The sequence below is a fragment of the Cryptococcus neoformans genome, chromosome 5, assembly GCF_000149385.1.
Source record: "Cryptococcus neoformans var. neoformans B-3501A chromosome 5, whole genome shotgun sequence".
Classification (NCBI taxonomy): domain Eukaryota; kingdom Fungi; phylum Basidiomycota; class Tremellomycetes; order Tremellales; family Cryptococcaceae; genus Cryptococcus; species Cryptococcus deneoformans.
The window spans coordinates 1,065,965-1,085,964 of NC_009181.1; the positions used below are offsets into that span (position 1 = coordinate 1,065,965).

General features: G+C 48.0%; 7 protein-coding genes across 7 annotated transcripts in view; 4 read left to right on the top strand and 3 right to left on the bottom strand.

The window, feature by feature from the left end:
* Window positions 1–2,314: 2,314 nt before the first annotated feature.
* Window positions 2,315–3,276, top strand: CNBE3940 (hypothetical protein; the record flags this gene model as incomplete). The annotated part of the gene is made up of 2 exons (XM_770027.1): window positions 2,315–2,848; window positions 2,929–3,276. The coding sequence occupies 2 exons, from the start codon at window positions 2,315–2,317 to the stop codon at window positions 3,274–3,276; spliced, it is 882 nt and encodes a 293-aa protein (XP_775120.1).
* A 727-nt stretch (window positions 3,277–4,003) lies between these two features.
* CNBE3950 (hypothetical protein) lies at window positions 4,004–4,956 on the bottom strand (the record flags this gene model as incomplete). The annotated part of the gene is made up of 4 exons (XM_770028.1): window positions 4,004–4,126; window positions 4,228–4,373; window positions 4,667–4,761; window positions 4,886–4,956. The coding sequence occupies 4 exons, from the start codon at window positions 4,954–4,956 to the stop codon at window positions 4,004–4,006; spliced, it is 435 nt and encodes a 144-aa protein (XP_775121.1).
* A 576-nt stretch (window positions 4,957–5,532) lies between these two features.
* Window positions 5,533–7,695, bottom strand: CNBE3960 (hypothetical protein; the record flags this gene model as incomplete). Its single annotated transcript, XM_770029.1, has 12 exons — window positions 5,533–5,603; window positions 5,664–5,941; window positions 6,003–6,194; window positions 6,260–6,474; window positions 6,528–6,647; window positions 6,703–6,798; window positions 6,855–6,923; window positions 6,977–7,073; window positions 7,124–7,135; window positions 7,196–7,279; window positions 7,339–7,450; window positions 7,503–7,695. The coding sequence occupies 12 exons, from the start codon at window positions 7,693–7,695 to the stop codon at window positions 5,533–5,535; spliced, it is 1,539 nt and encodes a 512-aa protein (XP_775122.1).
* Window positions 7,696–8,618: 923 nt separating this feature from the next.
* Window positions 8,619–12,524, bottom strand: CNBE3970 (hypothetical protein; the record flags this gene model as incomplete). Its single annotated transcript, XM_770030.1, has 12 exons — window positions 8,619–8,630; window positions 8,682–8,999; window positions 9,053–9,250; window positions 9,315–9,849; window positions 9,899–10,020; window positions 10,077–10,824; window positions 10,883–11,079; window positions 11,133–11,470; window positions 11,529–11,805; window positions 11,869–12,302; window positions 12,356–12,440; window positions 12,495–12,524. The coding sequence occupies 12 exons, from the start codon at window positions 12,522–12,524 to the stop codon at window positions 8,619–8,621; spliced, it is 3,294 nt and encodes a 1,097-aa protein (XP_775123.1).
* Window positions 12,525–13,853: 1,329 nt separating this feature from the next.
* Window positions 13,854–17,275, top strand: CNBE3980 (hypothetical protein; the record flags this gene model as incomplete). The annotated part of the gene is made up of 19 exons (XM_770031.1): window positions 13,854–13,961; window positions 14,012–14,025; window positions 14,080–14,169; window positions 14,219–14,480; window positions 14,542–14,624; window positions 14,673–14,787; window positions 14,844–14,968; window positions 15,020–15,101; window positions 15,156–15,214; window positions 15,263–15,362; window positions 15,415–15,803; window positions 15,857–16,069; window positions 16,119–16,255; window positions 16,306–16,344; window positions 16,399–16,516; window positions 16,571–16,651; window positions 16,710–16,860; window positions 16,938–17,195; window positions 17,246–17,275. 19 exons carry the CDS (start codon window positions 13,854–13,856, stop codon window positions 17,273–17,275), a joined length of 2,454 nt encoding a protein of 817 aa, XP_775124.1.
* Window positions 17,276–17,624: 349 nt separating this feature from the next.
* Window positions 17,625–18,305, top strand: CNBE3990 (hypothetical protein; the record flags this gene model as incomplete). Its single annotated transcript, XM_770032.1, has 3 exons — window positions 17,625–17,899; window positions 18,039–18,152; window positions 18,233–18,305. 3 exons carry the CDS (start codon window positions 17,625–17,627, stop codon window positions 18,303–18,305), a joined length of 462 nt encoding a protein of 153 aa, XP_775125.1.
* A 457-nt stretch (window positions 18,306–18,762) lies between these two features.
* CNBE4000 (hypothetical protein) overlaps window positions 18,763–20,000 on the top strand; it is a gene marked incomplete at both ends in the record, with an annotated part of 1,337 nt that continues 99 nt past the window's right edge. Inside the window, 4 exons of the mRNA XM_770033.1 lie at window positions 18,763–19,019; window positions 19,072–19,239; window positions 19,315–19,427; window positions 19,492–20,000. The exon at window positions 19,492–20,000 is cut by the window's right edge and continues 99 nt beyond it. Coding sequence (XP_775126.1) covers window positions 18,763–19,019; window positions 19,072–19,239; window positions 19,315–19,427; window positions 19,492–20,000 — 1,047 coding nt within the window. The remainder of the gene's footprint in view (window positions 19,020–19,071; window positions 19,240–19,314; window positions 19,428–19,491) is intronic.

Here is a 20,000-nt window from a genome sequence, read left to right on the forward strand (position 1 = left end):
TAAAGTCGTACAAATACAGTGGTATAACAGGTTCATGCAGAAATATTTTGAAGCAATAGCCGGTCATCATCTATTAAAAGTACGAATGTGTACGGAAAAGGTCGAGTCAATATTCAAAGCCAAAAGCAGCTCTCGCGACACAGCCTGGAAATTATTATGAATTGAACCGAAAGACATCATCTTCGGGACTGGAAGTCGGATTAAGGAGCGATGAGGGAATTAATCAGGAACTGAAAGACAAAAATCTCCGGCTGTAAGTATATCGGTAATTAAGTTTTGTAATGTCAAATGGACAAGATGTCGCAGGTCGTAGGAAAATGTCACAGGTCGTAGGCCTTTGTCATGGGTGTGCAGCAGCAAGAACAAGAGGAAGCTGAGAAAGGAGACGGTGGCAGTCGAGCCGTGGTTTTTGTGAACCGGTTGTCAAGTTTTGTGGTTTTTTGGTCTTGATCTGCGGACCTGAAACCCGTAATCCCACTCTGTAATCTGCAATTGTCGGCAAATAGGTTGATCTTCGGTCTGGTCTCTGGCGGTCGGGAGTTGGGAGTACGGCGGAGGACTCTTGTTGCTGGAAGCTCACGTCACAATAGAACAAATACAAAGCATGCGCCGTAGCACTATAGATATGTGATAATTGATGATCAGCATGCAGCTGTGGCCGGCTACTACCGTGCAAAGCGATGATCCACCCCCCAACAGCTCCTTTGTTAAAGCCCAATGACAGTCGCGAGGTGACTTGAAAGAAGCCGAGGACGGCATGGCGAGCAGCAAGGACGGCAAAAGGAGGCTTTATTAAAGTTTTAGCGTTTGCCTGACGACCTTCAGGAAAGGTGCGGAGGGGGACCGCTCGGCAGCTCTGCACGGTAATAGGGACATAATAGGGTATGCGGCAGCGATGGTCATAATGGATTAGGTGACGAAATTGAACAGAACCGAAGCGAAGATGTGGGGACGGATAAAAGATATAGATATGGAAGTGAACTTGTACGCCATTCGACGGCTTAAGCAAATCGATTTATAAACCTGGGAGCGGAAGATTCGCGAAGTCCTTCGTTGATGAAGCTCGGTCCTCCGCTTATCGATAATTCCACATTCAATCACCGTTCAGTGCCGCCTTTTATTTATCGTCCTCGACAGCGCCTGGATTTCTCCAGATTTTTCCGTAGCTCATGTTAATTGCATGCAAACATAGCTGACATGTTGTTGGCATCCTCGTGCAGCTCATCGATGTTTCACATTTCTTGCCGCTTGCTGAAAATTTCAAGCATCTGTGCTTGTGAGCGATGAGAGTGAGTCGGCGGAGCATGTTATTTCCGTTCGGAGCTCGACCGAAGTAACAAGAGGGTACATAAATTAAATAGATAAATAAAAATAAGAAGGGCCGGACTTATGTTTTTGTAAGGGGGGGCCGCCCATTGTCAACAAGCATTTTAAGGAGCAGGCAGTAGCTGACTGGTCTGGAAATAAGAGCCCGCAAGTCTTCTTTGGCCGTTTCCAAAAGTCGCCGCGCCCAAACCATTAGCAGTTACTCCCAGCCTTATACTCATGCATTGCTACATCTCTCTGCCCTTTACTCTCTCCTCGACGTTCCGGAGAAGTGACAGAGATGAGCAACACATCCGACCCTGCCTCTTCACGGCCCATATCACTTTCTTCGCTGGGAAGCGGCTCCTCAATACGACCACCTCCGGCCTATGCTTATTCACACCTAGATCGCTCACCGGCCCGTAATCCAATGGCCTTGGATAACAGACCACGAGTACCACCTCCCATTAATTTGCGGAGTGCGAGCCCTCAGCCTAGAAGTTCGACAGGGGAACTAAAAATTCATGTGCATGCATGGTAAATTTGGCTGAACCTCTCGCTCTTGTCTTGGCCAATGTCACTGACAAATGCGCAAGGGCTACATTTCTCGTCCGCCCTCCTCGGCCGCTGGACTTGCTCCCTGTAGAATCAGGTGGAGCCGAATGCGAACATGCAAACGAAGATACCGTCCTTTCTGGAGCTCTCGAAGTGATCATGAAGGAGCGCAAAAAGGTTCAAGCCATCTCGGTTGGCGTGCAGAGCGTATGTAGGCTAAATATGGGGAAGAAAAGAGGTTGGGAAGATGACGGTATTTTTGAAAGAGGTGTAGAAGTACTGGCAGGAAGGGATGAAGATGGTATTTGGCTTGAAAAGGGAAGTCAATCGTACGTGTAACTCGGAGAATGGTCGTGGAGCATCGGCTGATGTGCAATAAAGCTTTCAATTTTCAATTCTCCTTCCAGCAACCTTGGCGACAAGTGACTGGCACTCTTTCGGGCGTGTACCCTACATGATAACTGCCCGCGTCCAAGGCACTCCATACACCTCATTCTCCTCCATCTTCAAAGCTATCACACCAGCTTTTGAACATACCTATGCGGCCGATTTTGAACGAGTCATGGCCCGCTCCGAGAAAACGGCAGCTGAACGATCTGGGAGATCTTCATCGCGCGGCATTTCCATACCAAGAAACTCTGGAAGCAAAAGCAGAGACAACATTGCCGCTATGGCAAATGATTCCTTGGACGAGGATTACGATGTTGATGATTCCGGGTCTCCTGGGCAAGGGTTGTATACTCGTCGACACTCACATCTTCCCATCGACGAGAGTTCGCACGGCAGTCTTAAGTGGGATAAAACCGGAAGCGATGGGAGTAATAAAATCGATAAGGCGGATTGGATGAAGGGTGATCTTGTCGCTTCCCCAGAATTGCTGGTGCATGCAGTGTCTCCAGTCACTGGAGGTGTGACGTCCTTGGATTTGCGTAAAGAGGGTTTTGTAGACGGTTTAGGTAGCTGGACGCTCTCTGCCAGTGCGGATGTGGTACATTTTCTTCCCATCTTCGTGGTTCTTTATTCTCTCGCTGACTTGTGCAAATTCCTTCCTCCTGTCTGGTTCAATAGTTCTCTATTGCATCCGTCATCCTTCTCTCAATTAACATCCCCGCGCCCTCTGTATCCACCACAATCTTCCTCGTTCGCCTCCTGCTCTCTCAATCATACACCATCACCTCCCCACGTACGCCTGACGAGCCGCCGCATTCACCTGAAGATCCCAAGCAATACGTCGCCTACCAAATCGGGTTTGCGCATCCGAAAGGTGGGAATCACCCCGGATCAGAGTATGAAGCCCTTTGGAGAGGACATGAAGCTGGTGGGGAAGGTGGGCTTCCGGGTGAGGACCAAGGGTGGAAAGTAAGGGCTGTGGCGAGGATGCCAAATCATGATATAAGTTCGGCCGTCGACCCATAGCGGGTAGGTGACTTTCGGTCATGTGCCTATATCTTTGCTGACAGAATGGATTTCTAAAGTACAATAAGCCCTTTGCGGGTATCGCACCAAATGATCCTCCAGGTCTATTATTCGGTGCATGGGGAGTCTGCAAAAGGGCAAAAGATTGATGGCCCAGGTCAACTTCGTATGATGAGTGTCACTGTACCTACCCATCTGCCAAGCGTGAGTCAATAATCTTTCACCTTTGCATGTCTCTGGAAACAAAAGCGTGATTGACATGTACACGGACAGTGTCACTGTTTGTCCGATAATCTACTTTTACCGACCTACGACCCCTGCGTATGCCGCGACAACGAAATCGATTCCATCATCTCCTCGCCTCCCAATGTAAAAAATTGGTGCATGTGTGGCAAATCTTTTGCAGAGTTGGGTACAGCGGCAATGAATAGGATGGCTGCGGCTGAACAGAGTGATTTGGAAGAAAGGCAGCGACAAGAAGAAATGAGTCGGCAGTCGGGGACTGCCAGTCATAAAGACTTGCAGTCCCAGCGAGAAGCCATTAATCAGGACGGGAGCATCTAATATACACAAACTCTCAATACCAATCAACTATAGCAGTATTCATCAAGTAATCTTGTCATTGTTTTCCGGGATTTTCGTCGTCATGTTGTCATAGTCATCAATATTGGGTCCCAATTCACATGCATAGATGATATTACATTGGTTTTCATTCCTAAACCCAGACTTAAGCCTGAGTTTGGGCACCTCCTCGGGGCTTAACGACAGGATCCCAAGCTTGGATTTTGGGGGCAGTGGTAGAGTAGGTCTTGAAATGCCCACGGGTACCAGTCATGTTCTCAGTATAAGGCTAAAGAGCATAATCCATCAGTGATCTGTCTTTTGGACAACACTGCTTCGGCTGTTGACCACCACAACAAGCACCCAGGAAGACGAAAAAAAGAAACTCACAGCCTTCCAAGGGGGAGACAATTGTTTCATAATGACATCGTCTGTAGGGGCATCTTTACGGATGTGATGGATCCAAGAATGCCACTCGGGAGTCACTTGGGAGGCATTAAAATCGTCTTGAGAGTAGTCAATCCATCGATGTCGGCCTGAAAGATGTCTGTTAGCTATTGAATTTTGGCTCCCGGAGGCGAACAGTGGGCTGCAGAGTTGCAGGGAGTATGGGGGAGGCGATCTTTGGGATTTTTATCTCGCGTTCTCTCCAAGCCTTCCTCCTGATTCCTCGACAATTCTCCAACTCCTCCGCCGCAATGAGATCCCTAACGAACATCTCAAGAAGGAAATTCCCTCAATGCATTCCCTCAATGCGTCCCATACCGCCAACCCATCAAAACCGCCCGCAATCACAGCATCACACAATTCGAAAACAGATGATACCCACCAGGAAGCTCCTCCTTGGGGTCCAATTGCTCAAAGTATCGGTTGCCGAATTGGTCAGTGCCGACGAGCCTTCCATACTTGGCATCACCAATGTAGCTATACACATCTGTCAGCTTGACCAGCCAAGTAATAGAAATATGTGCGAGATAGGTCCCACATGCCAAACACCCGGTTCAATCTCCTCCTGGCAAGCAGCACAAAGGCAAAAATGAAAACTCACGTCAATTGCCTGAACCACTCCTTAAACCCAACGAGCCTGAAATGTCTGATTGTTCGTGCTAAGGAGACCATGTTGAAGGAGTGCTTTGGTGATAGTTGAAGAGAGAAGAGATTGTGCGAATTGGCGAATTGCCTTGATTGGGCTTTCGTCGGTCTTGCGCTTCTCGAGCAAGGAATGAGCGGGATCAAATTTCAGCCAATCCGAGTGTGGCGATTCCCGACACTTTTTACTCCTACAACAGTAGAAGAGTGGATAATCGGCGATTTTTCTCATGCATGTGTATCATTAAAGCACAGTTAACTCGTTCTCGACGTCAGAGCCCAGCCGTACACTTATGAATCCAAGCAATAAAATACTAGAAACAAGAGCAAAAGATAAAGGCAAAACCTGCAAAAGGAGACTGGATATGAAGCAGGTTTAAAAAGTTGATAGTCTACAGTTGGGGGTTGAATAACTGTCTTCCTTCTGCTCGTCCGCGTCATTCATATAGTCCTCATTACTAACCCACCCTCTTTGAAAAAATTACTTCTCGGCTTTCTACTCGCGGGGACCGACTCTACAGGCATCATCACCAGGTAAGACTTGCGCGCGTGTTGGGTATCGTGCGGGAAAAAAGATAGGAGTTTGATGAGATTCTAGGGAAGGGTTTAGGCTTTAGGAGGTACGGGATGGTCAACTGGTTGACCGACAGGAGGACCTGGTGCGGTGGGTACTGCAGCTTTGATTCTCATGTCAGTTTTTATACATCTAAAGGGGTTGGTTTGCCTATAAAACTTACGAGGCTCTGTAGAGGTACTTCTTGTAGATTCGGCTACACTAGTGTTGGAAGAACTAACATCAGCGCCAGCGACACCGGCAGCTCCAGCAGCTCCGCCAGCAACAGCTCCACCCGCAGCGACGGGAGTAGCTTCACCCGCGGCGACAGGGGCAGCTCCAGACTCCGTGGATTGGGAACCTCGAGGAGTCGTCTTGACACTCTCGTAGTCCAAGGGATTCTTGTCGCCAAAGATCCATTTACGAACTACATCCTCCATCTCATTTCGGTCCTTGGGCAAACTATCAAGGTGACATTTAGCTTATCGACTTGGAAAAGATGGACAGGAACGCGTCGGCTCACTTGTCAACGTCCAACTTGGGCATCCACTTGTCCCCGGCAACGTGCTTGAAAAATCTTTGCTCGTGAGCGGGTTCGCCTGCGGATTCTCGCTTCTTGGCAAGCTCTCGCTGGCGGTCTTCTACAGCGGACTTGGCGGCGGTTGCACCGTGCATGTCGGCAGCTCGGATAGCATCAGTGAGCTTAGTCCACAACCTAAGCAAGGACGGAAATCAGCCGCAGGCCTTCTCTTGCAGAAAAAAAAGGGAAGGAAAACACACCTCCTAGACTCATACTCCTCCTGCTCAGATTCGGGCAAAACCTTCTTTGGCGCAACACGTGAAGTAGAAGGGTCGAAAAGAACCTTTTTCTCCTTGGTGTCCTTGTCTTTGAACTCAATAGCAGATGACCAGTGGCCACTAATCTCCCCAATGTCCGACCTGCCCGGACCAACGACCTTGCCAGAAATTACGTTGTAACCACCCGATATCCATCCCTAAGAATCCAGCGGATTAGCCAAACTGGTAGATCAGGCGAGGACGTCCTTACCTTTGCCTTGAAGTCGACATCACAGTGGAAGTCATTCTTGGCATTGGCAATGCTAGACACGTCACAGAGCTCCAAAAGCATCTTGCCGAAGAGAATACCTCGTGCGTAGGTGTTGGGCATCTAGGACAAATGTTAGCTCGTGGAGCTACAGCTGATTGAATTGACCACAGCTTACAGTGATGGAATACTCCCCATCCTCGGGTCGGTCCAACAGCCGTATCCGGTCTTCACCCTCCATAATAGTAGCGGCACTGTTACCAAGGAACTTGCTCTGTCACCCGCCCAGTCAGCATCATCTCCTATTAAAGACGGTTAACAGATACAAACTTTTGGCTTAAGCTCTCCGGTTACAAGCAACCCATTCTTAGGACTAATGTAGAAGAATGCAGATACAGGCTACGTTCTTTTTGTTAGATACAAAATTGTGTCTAAGGTGACAATGTACTTACAGGATGGTGTGAGACCTGTTCGGCAATGTAGAATCCTTCCGATCCATCAGGGTAAACGTAGGTGCAACGGAAAAATTCCCCAAGAACAGGGTTGTACCTGCAAGACGATCAGTAAGACTGAGAGTAACAATGGAGGACATAACGAACGGTTTTTTGACGCTAGCAGAGACACCAATCATCAGCAAAAAATGGGTAAAAATGTGAATGAATCCAACTCACCCCTTGGGTTTAATGTGCCAGCCACTCAGGTAAAATGTCATCACACGGATGTATCTCTGTTTTGCATCGGGGTCATTGCCGGCCCTGAAAAACCCACAGCGTCAGTATCGAAATGTATAAAAGTTGGAATACGAAGAAATCACCCAAAGATCAACTCCGGATGTGAGAAAAAGTCAGTGATCCTTTCCAAAAGACTCCTGGGCTCAAGCACGAAAGTGGGAAGGGCAATCTTGGACAGGTCCATTCCAGGTCGCACTGACATACAGCTTGTCAGCAAACCACTGTATATGTAGCTGCGAATGCTTACATTGAGAGATAATGGACAACAGGATGTTGCCTTCTTCTTGGTCGAGAGTGCTTGTATCGTTGGGGTCGCCATCGTCGATCTGAGTCTCGCCCGAGTCTCTGGCTGGGGTGCCGGCAGGGGACGCGACGGAGCTGCGTCTGGAAGTCTTCCCTCTGATGGAGAGAGAATCCATTCGCTGACTCAAAAGACCCATCTTTGCCGTGGTGTACTCGCGTGAATGTCGATTTGCGGAGCTACAGTGGTGCCAAGAAAAAGAACGCCAAGAAGATGGGTTCTGATATAAACTGGCGGCCTGTGCGAGGCAGACTGGGCCAGATGTTTACTGTTAGGCGACAGTGGATAGAGAGACGTGGCGGCGGAGAGCGGGCGCAATGTCGAAATGGGGCGAGTGTGCGAGTGCGATTTGTAAGGGCCGGGGCCGCGAAAGGTACGGGGCTAACTGCGGGGAGGGTGGGCGAGGGGTTGCGGCGGTCTATATATGAAAGCAGCGGTGAGGAAGGAAGAAGCAGCGGTGGCGGATAAAAGAGGTTGGAAGAAAGAGTATGGAGGGATATGGATGTTAGCGGTAGACCAAGGCGCCCGTCCCATCTCCCTTCGTTCCTCGACGAAAATCCATCCCCGAAGAGACAGCGCGTCATCCGGGTCATGGCCGCCGAAATAACTTACGTAACCCGCCCCATTACGTGATCCATTTCGGTAACTGCGACAGGCATAGCGGCGACGGGCATAAAAAGCCACTTGGCCATCGATACTTACCACCACGTAGTCGCGGCCCTCCTTTCGCTAAATTAACGGGCAATGACCATTGACCTGGATCGGTAGCAAACACGCTAAAGAACCATTTGTAATAACAGTTGGAGTATCACTTGTTTGTACTACAAATGGGACTAACAATGGGAGTTCCTCACATTTACTGTAACAAAAGCCTTCTTCTTCATTTCAATCTTCCGGGCATATTGCGGCTCAACCAACGATCGAACTAGGAAGCCAATGAGCACCAGCAGATATCAAAACGCAAGATACATGATGTCATTATTATAACAAGATTATAATTTGCCGTTGTTACTGTTACATGGTCAGATTCGGAAAAAAGGACATCATCGACTAGTAACTTCTTCATTCCATGTTCTATGTCGACCACGTCAGCTTCTGCAACAATCATCGATCATGTTCACTCACCATTACTTCTTTCACAAACGGTCCTCGTCCATTCAAAACCCTTTTGCCTGCCCCTGCCACAACCTTCTTCTCTATTTTCACTCGCTCTTTCCCTTTGTCTTGTGTCGGTACTTGGGAATTTGGCACTTGCACAAAATGTAATTTATCGTCACCCTTCTTCAACTTCTTTTCGAACCCCTTCTCTCTCACCAGCTCCAGGAATTCCTTGAACAGGGGATCAGCATTGAGAGTTTTAGCGCTTGCAAAAATGACAAGCTTCTTTTTGGCTCGAGTGAAGGATACGTTGATTCGACGCCAGTCTCTGAGAAGATCACCAATCTGCCATATAATCAGATAAAAATCGATCTTGATCAAAACCTAAAGCAACTCACATTGCCACTCTCATTCGATCTGACCAGGGAAACCAAAATACAATCCTTATCTCTACCTTGAGACTTGTCTGCTGTCAAGATCTCGACTCGCGGAATAGGCTTGAGGTAAGAAGATAAAAGCTTGATTTGCTGACGATAAGGCGTGATGATCGCGATATCTTCTTGTCGTACGCCCGAAGCTACGAGGGCAGTCGACAGCTAAACAGAGGGTCGACGACAGTCAGCCATACGCAGAAAAATACAGCATAATGCCGATACCCACCTGTTGGACGAGCTTCGCTTCTATCTCATTCTGCACCAAATCTCCCACTCGCGAGTCTAATGCAGGTACCCCATCCGTGTCTATAAAAACACACTTTGCGCTTTCTTCCAACAAGTCCTGGATCCAACACCCTTTCCCTTGATCGCACGTACACCCGGCGTCCCCAAAGATCTCCTTACATCTCTTTCGAGAACGCAACTTGAGTCCGCTCTGCGCCACTTGCTCATTCCCGCATTTCAACCGACCCTCATATACGAGTTTATTCGACAACGCCATAATATCCTCGTTCATCCTATACTGGTAAGAAAGATCGACGACAGCGGAAGGATGGGCGGCAGAGAGATGCCGAAAGAGGGAAACGTCCAGTCCACCACGACGAGCTTCTGCATGACGGACGATAGGCGGCAGTTGGTAATGGTCTCCGACCAGGACAAACTTGTCTGCCATTCGCAGGGGACCGATGCAGGTGGGAAGCGTGATTTGAGAAGCCTCGTCGACGATGCAGTAGTCAAATCGACGACGGAAGAATAATGGACTTTTGCATATCAGTTTTCTGACAAGCATTACCCGAAAAGATCACTCACTGGTCGATAGCAAGACATGTTGCAGCCACAACGGGAGGCGTCATCAATCTCGCATTCAACTGATCCATATTTGCCGAGGCTTCATACGCTTCAAGCGTTAAATGCTGCACATCAGGGTGGACCTGCGACAATGTCAATAATTCACGCATCGACTGCCACGAGAAAAGAAGATTCGTACCTTGTCGATATTCCCCAATCGTAATACTCCAAACTCTGCATCTGTCAACTTCATCAGAATGGCATCCACCGCAGAGTGTGTATAAGACGTGAGCAAGACAGTCCTCCCTCTCGCTACAAGCGCTTTGATGGTCTCTGCTATAGTCGTACTTTTACCGGTACCGGGCATACCGAGGATCAGAGAATAGTCTCGCGCAGTGAGGACACTCTCCATGGCCTTTTGCTGATCAGAGTTGAGAGATGGAGGGATCTCTGAAGGTTCGGGACGCCAAGAGGGCTCAAACTCGGGTGCTGCCTGGTCGACGATAAGACGCCTTCGCGCTTCATCCCCGTTCTTGTAAAACAGCTGAGCAAGGTTGTTTCTCATCCGCATCATACCACTCGCCATCTCATCCTTGTCAATTCGAAACACCACTTTATCCTGACTCTGCCCGTCAGACGCCCTGAGAACGCGGTGCTCTCGTCCTGTCCGTTTCAGGAGGGCATCAGTGTTGATGACATATGTTACGGCGACAGTGACACTGGTCTGGGTAAGATCGGTAACGAAGCCTCGCCACATACAAAGAAGATCAGGTTCAATAGAAAGGGAGACAGGATCGCCTTTTGCGATGTGTCCGGAAAGAAGAGAAGTAGTATTTTCAGAGATAGCAGAAGGAGCGCGGATAAAAGTGTAACTGTGGCGATGGATTTTTGCAAGAGATTTTCCAAGGTCGTTGGAGTATGATTCAATGATCATATCACTGAAACATCTGTAAAACTCTATCAGAGTTGTTCTCCCTCGTCAGGAAGATACAGGAGAAGACTCACTTTCCATTTTTCTCTCTTTGCTTGGCAGTCATGGTCCAAAGTTGTGACCTAAACTTCACTGTGTCCTGCTCTTCAACTGTCACGAGGGTGTCCCACTTCTTGTAGAATTCAGCGTCTTTCTCTGTCATATGACCTGTATGCTCCTCGTACAGCTCAGCAATAGGGTCTTCGGGGTCTTGAGGTATCTTGTCGATGGCCTATGATAATCATGTAAGACCAGCGCTCGAAAAAAATAGGTAGAACACCTTACTTTGCGATAGAGCATACAACTCTCGACAGCGTAACACATCTTACAGTCCCTCATATTATCGATGGTCGGCGGCAAGAATGCCTCTTCAACTTCTGCTTCCAGTTCCTCCTCTCTTTTCTCTTCTTTGACCATCTCTTTCTTGACGACACCCCCTCTCAAAATCTCTACTGGTCTATCACCTTCGGGCAAATGCTTGGGTATTTTACGCTGCTTTGACATGTACATTGCGAGCTCATTACGAGCCATAATGAGGGCACGAATCTCATTCTGCTTGGCTTCGACTCGAAGGATGGTGTCAAGCGCCGAGTAGTATAAGAGACCAGCAGGGACAGGAACACCTGCATAATTTTTGTTAGCCCAATGGACATGGCCAGCAAATTATGGAATATAACGCACCATATCGATCTTCCATGAGAAGTGTATACAACATTGTTTGCGCTCGATGAGCCATCACACCAACAGATCTGCCTGTTTTAATCTCAAATGGAGCAACGTGTTCTTCGACCTGCGTACCATGCAGAGGATCGCGGATGATCTTTGCCTGGACAGAAGCGTCCATTTTGCCTTTCAGACCCCATTTCGGTGACCAAATGTCTTCTTCCACCTCGTGAAGACCATTGATGGCGAGAAGAGCTGGCTGATCACCCGCGCTAGAATGAAGTTCTCCTTCAGGCTAAATTTCGATTAACGGGTCAGCGTTTAACAACGAGTAGATAAAGTAGCGTAATCCGCTTGCCTTTGGGTCCTTTGTGATGTAACGCTCGCCAAAGACTTCAAACCCTCTCCCCGCCTTCACTCCAACTTCTTCCCTCACATCTAGGATCCCCATATCTGTACTCCATATCTCTAGCTTTATCTCATCCTTCTTCAATTCAGCATCTAGTCTTCTGAAAGTGCCGTCGGCGCCAAAATCTTGTTGCAACAATGCGCCCTGAAGCAAAGAATGCAAAAGTGTGCCATAGAGGAGAGGTTTCGTAGGTGGACCTGGCGTTCGGATAAGTGATTGGATGACAGGTTTACGGGGACAAGGCATGGCGTTGGCAATAGAGGTCATGGTGATCATAAGGTCGGGATGATGTATTAAAAAGGTAGACGGGTCTTTGAAGGTTACCGAGATTGGCTTGGTGGTTTGAGTTGCTAGTAAGGGAGAGACGATGTTGATGATGTCGCCTGTGCGAGATACATTAACAACTCGCCGGTCGACCGGCATTAAGTTGACGAACCTTTCCTTACTTCAGTATCGGCCCACCGATCTTTGAGGTGTACTACTCCACGAGCACCTCCGTCCGTTAGAGTGACTACGAGAGTCTTACGGAGTGTGTCAGAATCTTGTGGTCTAAGAGGTCAAGCGATAGCACTCACTTTGGCAAAAGAGACTTCAACAACACTCATTATGTCAAGCTCACTCGTCGAAGGGATAACACCGTCTTCGAATAACAAACCGCCAAATACAGCTTCAACAATGCATCTGGCCCATGGCGTAGGAGCATACCCTTGGGGAGCAGGAGGCACAGAGGGGTGGAGGACTGGGTATTTTATCTGAGAGTATTAGACAATCTTCTAAGATACAACAGGAAGAGCTTACTTTAGGTGGAGGGACTGTTGCCAATAAATCTTCTTCCGTCACGCCAAGATCTTCAATGTTGAAGTCAAATTCAAACATATCATCGTCATCTATATCAGGCGACTCTTTCTTCATACCATCCAATGCCTCCGTGGGTTCCACAACGGGTTTTACATCTGCTTCGACGATTTCATCGGACTTGGCTTCGAGAGGTGATGACTCGCGCTTGACGTCTACCAAAGGAATCATTCGCTCAACGTTGGCCGGAGAACCAATTCTCTCTTGCTTGACCGTCGTCGATCTAAACGCTGAGGTGATATTCCTCTCTTTCCCCGTCATGGGTTTGGTAGGACTCTTTGGGATAACCCTGGAGGGTTTTAAGTCAGGATTACCAAGCGCCACCACTTTCTTCGGTGATAAGGGTTTCGCTTTCTTCGCCGGAGGCATCTGATCATCAAGAGATATGTTTGGGGATCTCCGCTTTTTTTCTTTGAGAGGAGAATGTTGTGGAGGTCGCGTTGATCTTGACTGAGAACCTTGCGATGGGGTCCGGCCCCACTCGAAAACTGACGCGTCAAGACCTGCGAGCAAGTCATCCATCATCGATTGTTCATCGCTCTTCGACTCATTCCGAGCCTTCTTGGGCGTTTTCGGAACATCATGTTGCTTTTTTTCTTGTAAAAGAGTTTCTTTCGGGCATGACTGCTTGCGGGGCTCGTTAGGGACGCGCTGATTCTCATCATTCGGACGCGTCTTGTGTCGGGGAGTATTCGAAGGTGCAGGGTTCTTTGCGGAAGGTTTCACTCCCCCACTGTGGAAAAGAGGCATTATGAGCCTATCCAAGGCACAAAAATGGCCGATTCAAGATGCTGCTGATTCAAGATGTCAAGAGGCCGGCGAACAGTAAGAAGAAGAACAAGATGGGAATGCAGTTGAGTAATGTCGCGTTTACCACAAATTAGACGCGTCGCTGGTTGCATAACGTTTGAAAATATTACGTAATAATCACCTCCACCCTTGGTGTTTGTTCCTCGTACGGGCTCGAGCAGTACCTAGCGAGACAGCGAAGTCGCAAATCGCCCAAATAATCGGCTTTGCCTGTGAGATCACCTTGCCATTCTCCTTCCTTCCAACCAGACAGCGCTCGCCGACCCGCAATGTCAAGGCAGGAGAAGGACGCCTTGGTGGCGTATGTCAACTCATTCAAACTCTCAAAACCCATCACAGACTTTGCACAGCTCGCAGACGGAAAGGCCTTGATGGAGGTATGTATATTCTGGGTCTTGAATAGCTAGATGCTGACTCGTCCGCCAAGGCTATGAGTGCCGTGTAGGTCTATAAGTGAACAGTGTGTACATCTGCTGACTAAACTTGGAAAACCAGCGACTCGACACATTTCAAGGATGTACCTGCCAGAGGAGTAACCTCCCAAGCCTCTTCTTCGGAGAACTGGGTTCTTCGAATGAATTCCTTGTACGTCAGCAGCTGCATCAGCTGCCATCATTATTGATGTCCTTGCTAGGAAACGACTTTACCGACTTCTCCTTTCCTTCCCTTTGCCAGCACCTCACCCTTCATCTCTCTCACTATCCAGCCTTTCTGATCCACCATTCTCCACTATTGCCAAGACACCGACTATGAGAGAAGGAGTGCAAGGTCTCCTACAGATTTGCAGATTCTGCCTGGCTGCAAGTGTATGGGCACCAGGGAATGAGAAGGTTATCATGCGTATCCAGAAGTTAAAAGAAGAGCATATGGCAGAGTTGATGAAAAGTATTGAGGCAGTATGTAGCTGTTTATTTCATGCTAATTGAGGCAAAAATCTGACTCACTGATCCATGATAGGTCACGGCAACTCTGCCAGCTGAACATCAAAGACAAGAAAGTGGATCATCATCCTTGAGACCATCACCTGATCTTTCCTACTCGTGCGTCCATTATTTCGTCAATGAACTGTCGCTAAACGTCTGTCGCAGGCCACCACCGTCAAGCCTTCGAGAAGAACGGGACAAACTCCTGCAAGAGAATGATGATCTTCGAACAAGATGCGAGCGGATGATGGAACAGGTTGCCGACCTGACATCCAAACTTGTACGTCTCAAAGTATGCAAACCAAGTTATTTGTCGTTGATGGACTGTCCCAACAGAAAGAAACGAAAGAAGAGCATGAAGATGCGCTAGAGAGATTATCGCGTGGTGAAACTCCAGGCGCAGGTTTGAGGGGCAATCAAGCGGCAGGAGCAAACGAAATTGAAAGGTTAAAAGTCGATCTGTGCGTTTGGTTGTGATTTTCAAGGATAGCGACTGACTGATGTCCGTCTAGGCTGAAAGCCGAGGAAAGTCTGGCTAAAGCAGAGGAAGACCTCGAAAAGCAAACCACGAGTGTTTCCGAGTTGACGAAGCAGGTGCGTTTACACGGATCATCACGCTGTAGATTGTACAATCCTGACACATAGTAGATTGAACAGTACAAAGCCGAAGCTGCTGAAGCTGGCAAGTTGAAAGATCAATTGGATGAGTAAGCTTTTTTTTGGGCCCTAAGATTGCATCTGATCTATATACTCAGATACCGACATACTGCAGATAGATTACGGAAAAGCGAAAATGTGATCGAAAAGTACCGAAAGAAGCTCGAGGAGAGCGCCAACCTTCGAAGGGAATTACGCGTGAGTGTATCCTCAAGCCTTCCGAAGCTCTGAGCTCAACTGTCATCTCAAGAACTTGGAAGAAGAAAACGCTTCTCTTGTCAACACCAACTCCTCCCTTGAGGCAGACCTCAAGAAAGCCGTAGCGTTCAAAAGCCTTTTTGATAACTATAAATCCCAAATCGAATCTTTCGAGAAACAGACAGCCGACCAGGCCACCGAAATCACTGAGCTGAACCATCAACTTGAAGTAACCCAACACCAGCTCGAATCGCTTCAATCAACGTACGAGCAGCATCAAGAGGAGTTGCAACTTAGCCAAGAGAAGTTAAGAGAAATTGAATTGACCGGTGTTATATCTTCGAATGGCGAAGGGTTAAAGAGAAATGCGCCAGGAGATATGTCGCTGGGTGATGAACTAGGCGAGCTTCCTGATAATGGAGACCGAGAAACCAAGACAGAGTAAGCGTACTCCTCCTTCTTGGAACCGAGTCCCGTGACTGAACAGTCTACAGTCTTCGTTTAAAAATCAAATCACTTCAACGTGAACTGTCCGACCTCCAATCATCGGCTCCAGTATCTCATCGCCTCATTACTCTTGAAACTCTCCTTGCTGATGCCAACAAATCCAAGGAAAGATACCAGGCTGATTATCTCAAGGCGCACAAGGAAGGCCTCAGATTATCAGCCACGTTGGAAGCGATTAGGGAGGGTCGAGGCGGTGATAAGTAGGCTTCTGTCAAGTGTACTAACTGGGAAAAGCTGATAATGGAGTAGCTCGCAAACCTCAGCGGCTCTCAGGCAGAGATTGGATGAGGTTCTTGAAGAAAGAGACGCGCTTCTGAGGGAAAGGCAGGAACTAGAGGTCGCCAAAGGAGAAGCCGAGAAAGCTTTGACTGCGGCCAAGGTTGACTGTATGTCCCTCAACGTTCGTAATAACATATCTAACCTTATTTCCGTTCAGTGAGCCTTGTCGGCAAAGATAAACGTGATATTCTTGCTTGTAAGTGCCAGTCCTGATTTAACATATCATTCTTGCTTATACTTCATCTTTTAGCTTTGAGAAAAAGCGTAGAAAAGGATGCGTCCGACCTTGGGAAGGAAGTCATAGTGCTGAAAGAGCAAATTGAGGCTTTAAGAGAGAAAGATCGACAGAACCTTGAAGAGATCAAGACGTGGGTGATTTGGAATCGCTGGAGCTTTCTTACTGATAATCGGTTATCGTCTAGTCTTTTGAAGGACAAGGTCAACCTTCAAACCGCCAGCATCGACCAGCGAGAGAGAGCCTTTGAGAAAGAGAAAGAGTTCAGGTACGCTGTCCATACAAAGAATTTAGGCGCTTTCAGTGCTAATACTCTTCATTGCTAGCGAACTCAAAGCTTCTATGTCTGCAAGCGGCGTACCAGCGGAGACACAACAAAAACTCCTCGGTTTATACGGACGTAATACAGAGCTTTCAGCAGAGGTCAAAGCGTTACAAGATAAGCTTGATGTCTTATCAAAGTCAGGTGGTACATATGTGAGTCACTTAACCGTGCCCATATGTTTTGAGTACACTGATGTTTTGAGTACACTGACGCGTTTCGGCTCTATTAGGACCATTCTCCCTTCGAACAAGCTCAAATCGCCTACGAAAAGCAGATCACCTCCCTCCAGGCAGAAGTCGCTAAACTTAAAGAATCCAAGACCGCTCTGAAGAAGCAATACGATCTTGAACAGCAACTTATGCTTACTGCATGGCATGATCTGGGCCAGAAGATGGTGGGGGGGCATTTGCATGTGGCTATGAATGGCGCGAAGAGGAGTCAGGCAAAGCCAATGCCCAATGGATGGCTCGGCCGACAGAGAAGGATAGTGAGTTTAATGATTAATCTAGATGATAGAAGGATACTGATGTCTTCCAGCAAGAGAATGCTGGGTATGCTAGAACTTAACTAGACGATGGAGCGAAAGCAAAAGCGAGTTATAATAGTACGAGTAGTGTGACTTTGTTAGATGTCAATTTCATTTTTCCAGTTGTCCTCACGGGATGCATAAGTTTCTGTCATTTTAGAAGGTCATATATGTCTGGACATTTTACACTTCCGTTAGCAGGGCCCCTAGATATTGACGGCATCATGCAGTCAGCCCACGCATGCATCATAGATCATACTCCCACACAAACAAAAAGAAGATGAAAATTATTACGTAAAGTACAAATTCCACACTTTCTTTCGTCGCCTCGACATGAGCGTTTTCGATTCGTCCCTATACATATTCAGCACTTCACGTAACTCCATCAAAATGCCCCTCTACGAACTCTTCTGCATCGCCGTCCACAATCCGGTCTCTTCTGTACGTGCAGATATATTCTCATTACCTCCTCGAACTTTTCATGCTGACATTCACCTTCCCATTATTTTCTCTCCCCTACAGGTTAACCTCCGAGGCATCGTCAACATTGTTTCCACGCAGGTTCACCAGACTGGAGGTGTTGTTAGGGATTTGAAAAATCTGGGCATCAACATGACTTTACCCCAGAGGATACGGAGGATGAGACAATACTACTCCACGGGAGAGTGAGTGTTTTTCGCGCATTTTCCGAGCTGTTACGGGTTCGCCCAGTTGAGCGGATGGATATCCCGGATGAAGATTGAATCGTGGCGGACGAGAAAAATTGAAGTAAACTGGAATGTAGCTGACGTTGAGATCGTGTAGCCACTTTACCATGACTTTTGACACTTCTCCCATCGTTTTGAAGAGGATACACGAGACTCTCCGAAGCGACCCTTCAGTCATCAAATGGACTGTACTCAAGCGAGCAGACAAGGCGTACGTTTCTATTCATCTATTGCTGTAAATTAGGAGTCCATGCGGATGATTTTTGCTGATGAAAGTATTTTGACTTATAGGAAGGAGCTCGCTGCCCCCAGACATCCCTCGATTGACTTCCAGGAGATCGGAGCCCCCGAGTCTCAGTACTAAATTTTTGTCATGTTGAAGAGCATTGTTAGTTGTGCGAGTGGCCCAGGATATTGGCGATGTGGCTTGCGGGAAGACCTGAAGAAGAGGAGAATTTGTCGTCCGGTGGCAGCCGGTCAATGGAGAGGAGATGGAGAGAAGAGGAAAAGTCAAAGATATAGCTTTTTGTATAACCCTGCATGTGATACCATTATTGAGTCCATACATTTGAATTTATTTTCTTGATGCCGTCTGTTTTCGATTAAAGCAGCTGTTTCGAGTACGCGATGCAGAGGTCTGGGAATTTTGGCGTCTTGTGGATGGGCAATGTTGTGTCCTCCACTTTTCAAGTCACAGTCCGGCGAGCGCGTTCGTCACGACGACAGTCGGGAGTGTTCTCTTTTTGACTGTCTCTTCACTCGTTGCTCGCTATTTTTCTCTTGACCAAGTATATAATATCCAAACCCTAAGACTTCTAACCATGCAGGCGCCACAGACCTCCCTCTCGGATCTCCTCCCACCACTCCACCGCCGTCTAGCCGACATTCAATCCTATCAACTCCCCCGTCTTTCCACCTTTTCCGGCCCGTCAGACATGCACAGCGAACTTGTTGATGAACTCCGGACAGACCTCGAATCAATAAGACATCAACTCGGTATTGCCAAAGAGCTGTCTCTTTATGCTCCTCAGCAGACCGAGGCACAGGAAGTGGAAGGAATAGAGAGAGAGTATATCCGGTGGGTCATTTTGTTTCTGATTGATGTGATCGATAGCTGATTCAATGGGAAGGTTGAAGTCAGATTTCAGGAGAGCAATGATCGATTCTAAAAAGGCCCTTGCATCAAGACAATCTAGAGCACACGAACTTTCTCTCAAGTCCGACCTCGAGCCTAATTCTTCCACAGATGAGACAACCAGAGGTGGAGAAGCAAAGAGTGCTGCTGAGCTCGGTATAGGGTGAGCTGATACATGCCCCCGCCGTGACGTAAAAAAAAAGAAAAATATACTGATGTGCGTTACGGGCAATGGCAGTGGTGACGACGAACTGCAGACCAAGACGAATGAAGTGACTGTCGCCTTACGGCGAACGACTGCTCTCATGCAGACGGAGCTCGAACGCTCCGTCTTATCTGTTCAGATGCTCGGTACGTCCTTGTATTTATTCGCATTAGGATCTCATACTGACCTGATTACTCTCGAAAAATGTAGAATCTTCTACTCAAACAATGACCCTCACTCAAAGTCTCTACGAAACCTATAGTTCCCTCCTGACCTCTTCCGCCCAGCTCGTTCGAGCCCTTGAAAAAGCAGACACGATGGATCGCCTCATCATTTTTGCAGCTCTCTTCTTCTTCCTGTGCGTCGTCGGATGGGTCATTAAGAGAAGGGTGTTGGACCGGACGGTGGGCGTGGTGATCGGCGGGGTCGGTAAAGGGGTGGGGTGGTATCTGGGTGGAAGCTGGAGGTTGATCCGGATGGCGTTGAGTGGAGGTAGCGGTGGTAGTAGTGGACGTGCAGGACTGGATCTCGCAGATCAGAGGATTGGAGGTGGGATGGTGGATGGAGTCGAGGAAGGAGTGCCAATACCGCAAGTGGGGGAAGATTCTGCTGTGGGCGGCGTCAAGCTTGTAGCCGACTATGATGACGTCCCGCCGCCTCCTGCACCTGCAAGCCAGCCATCGCAAGTGCAAGGCATGGAGGAAATCAACAGGATCAAT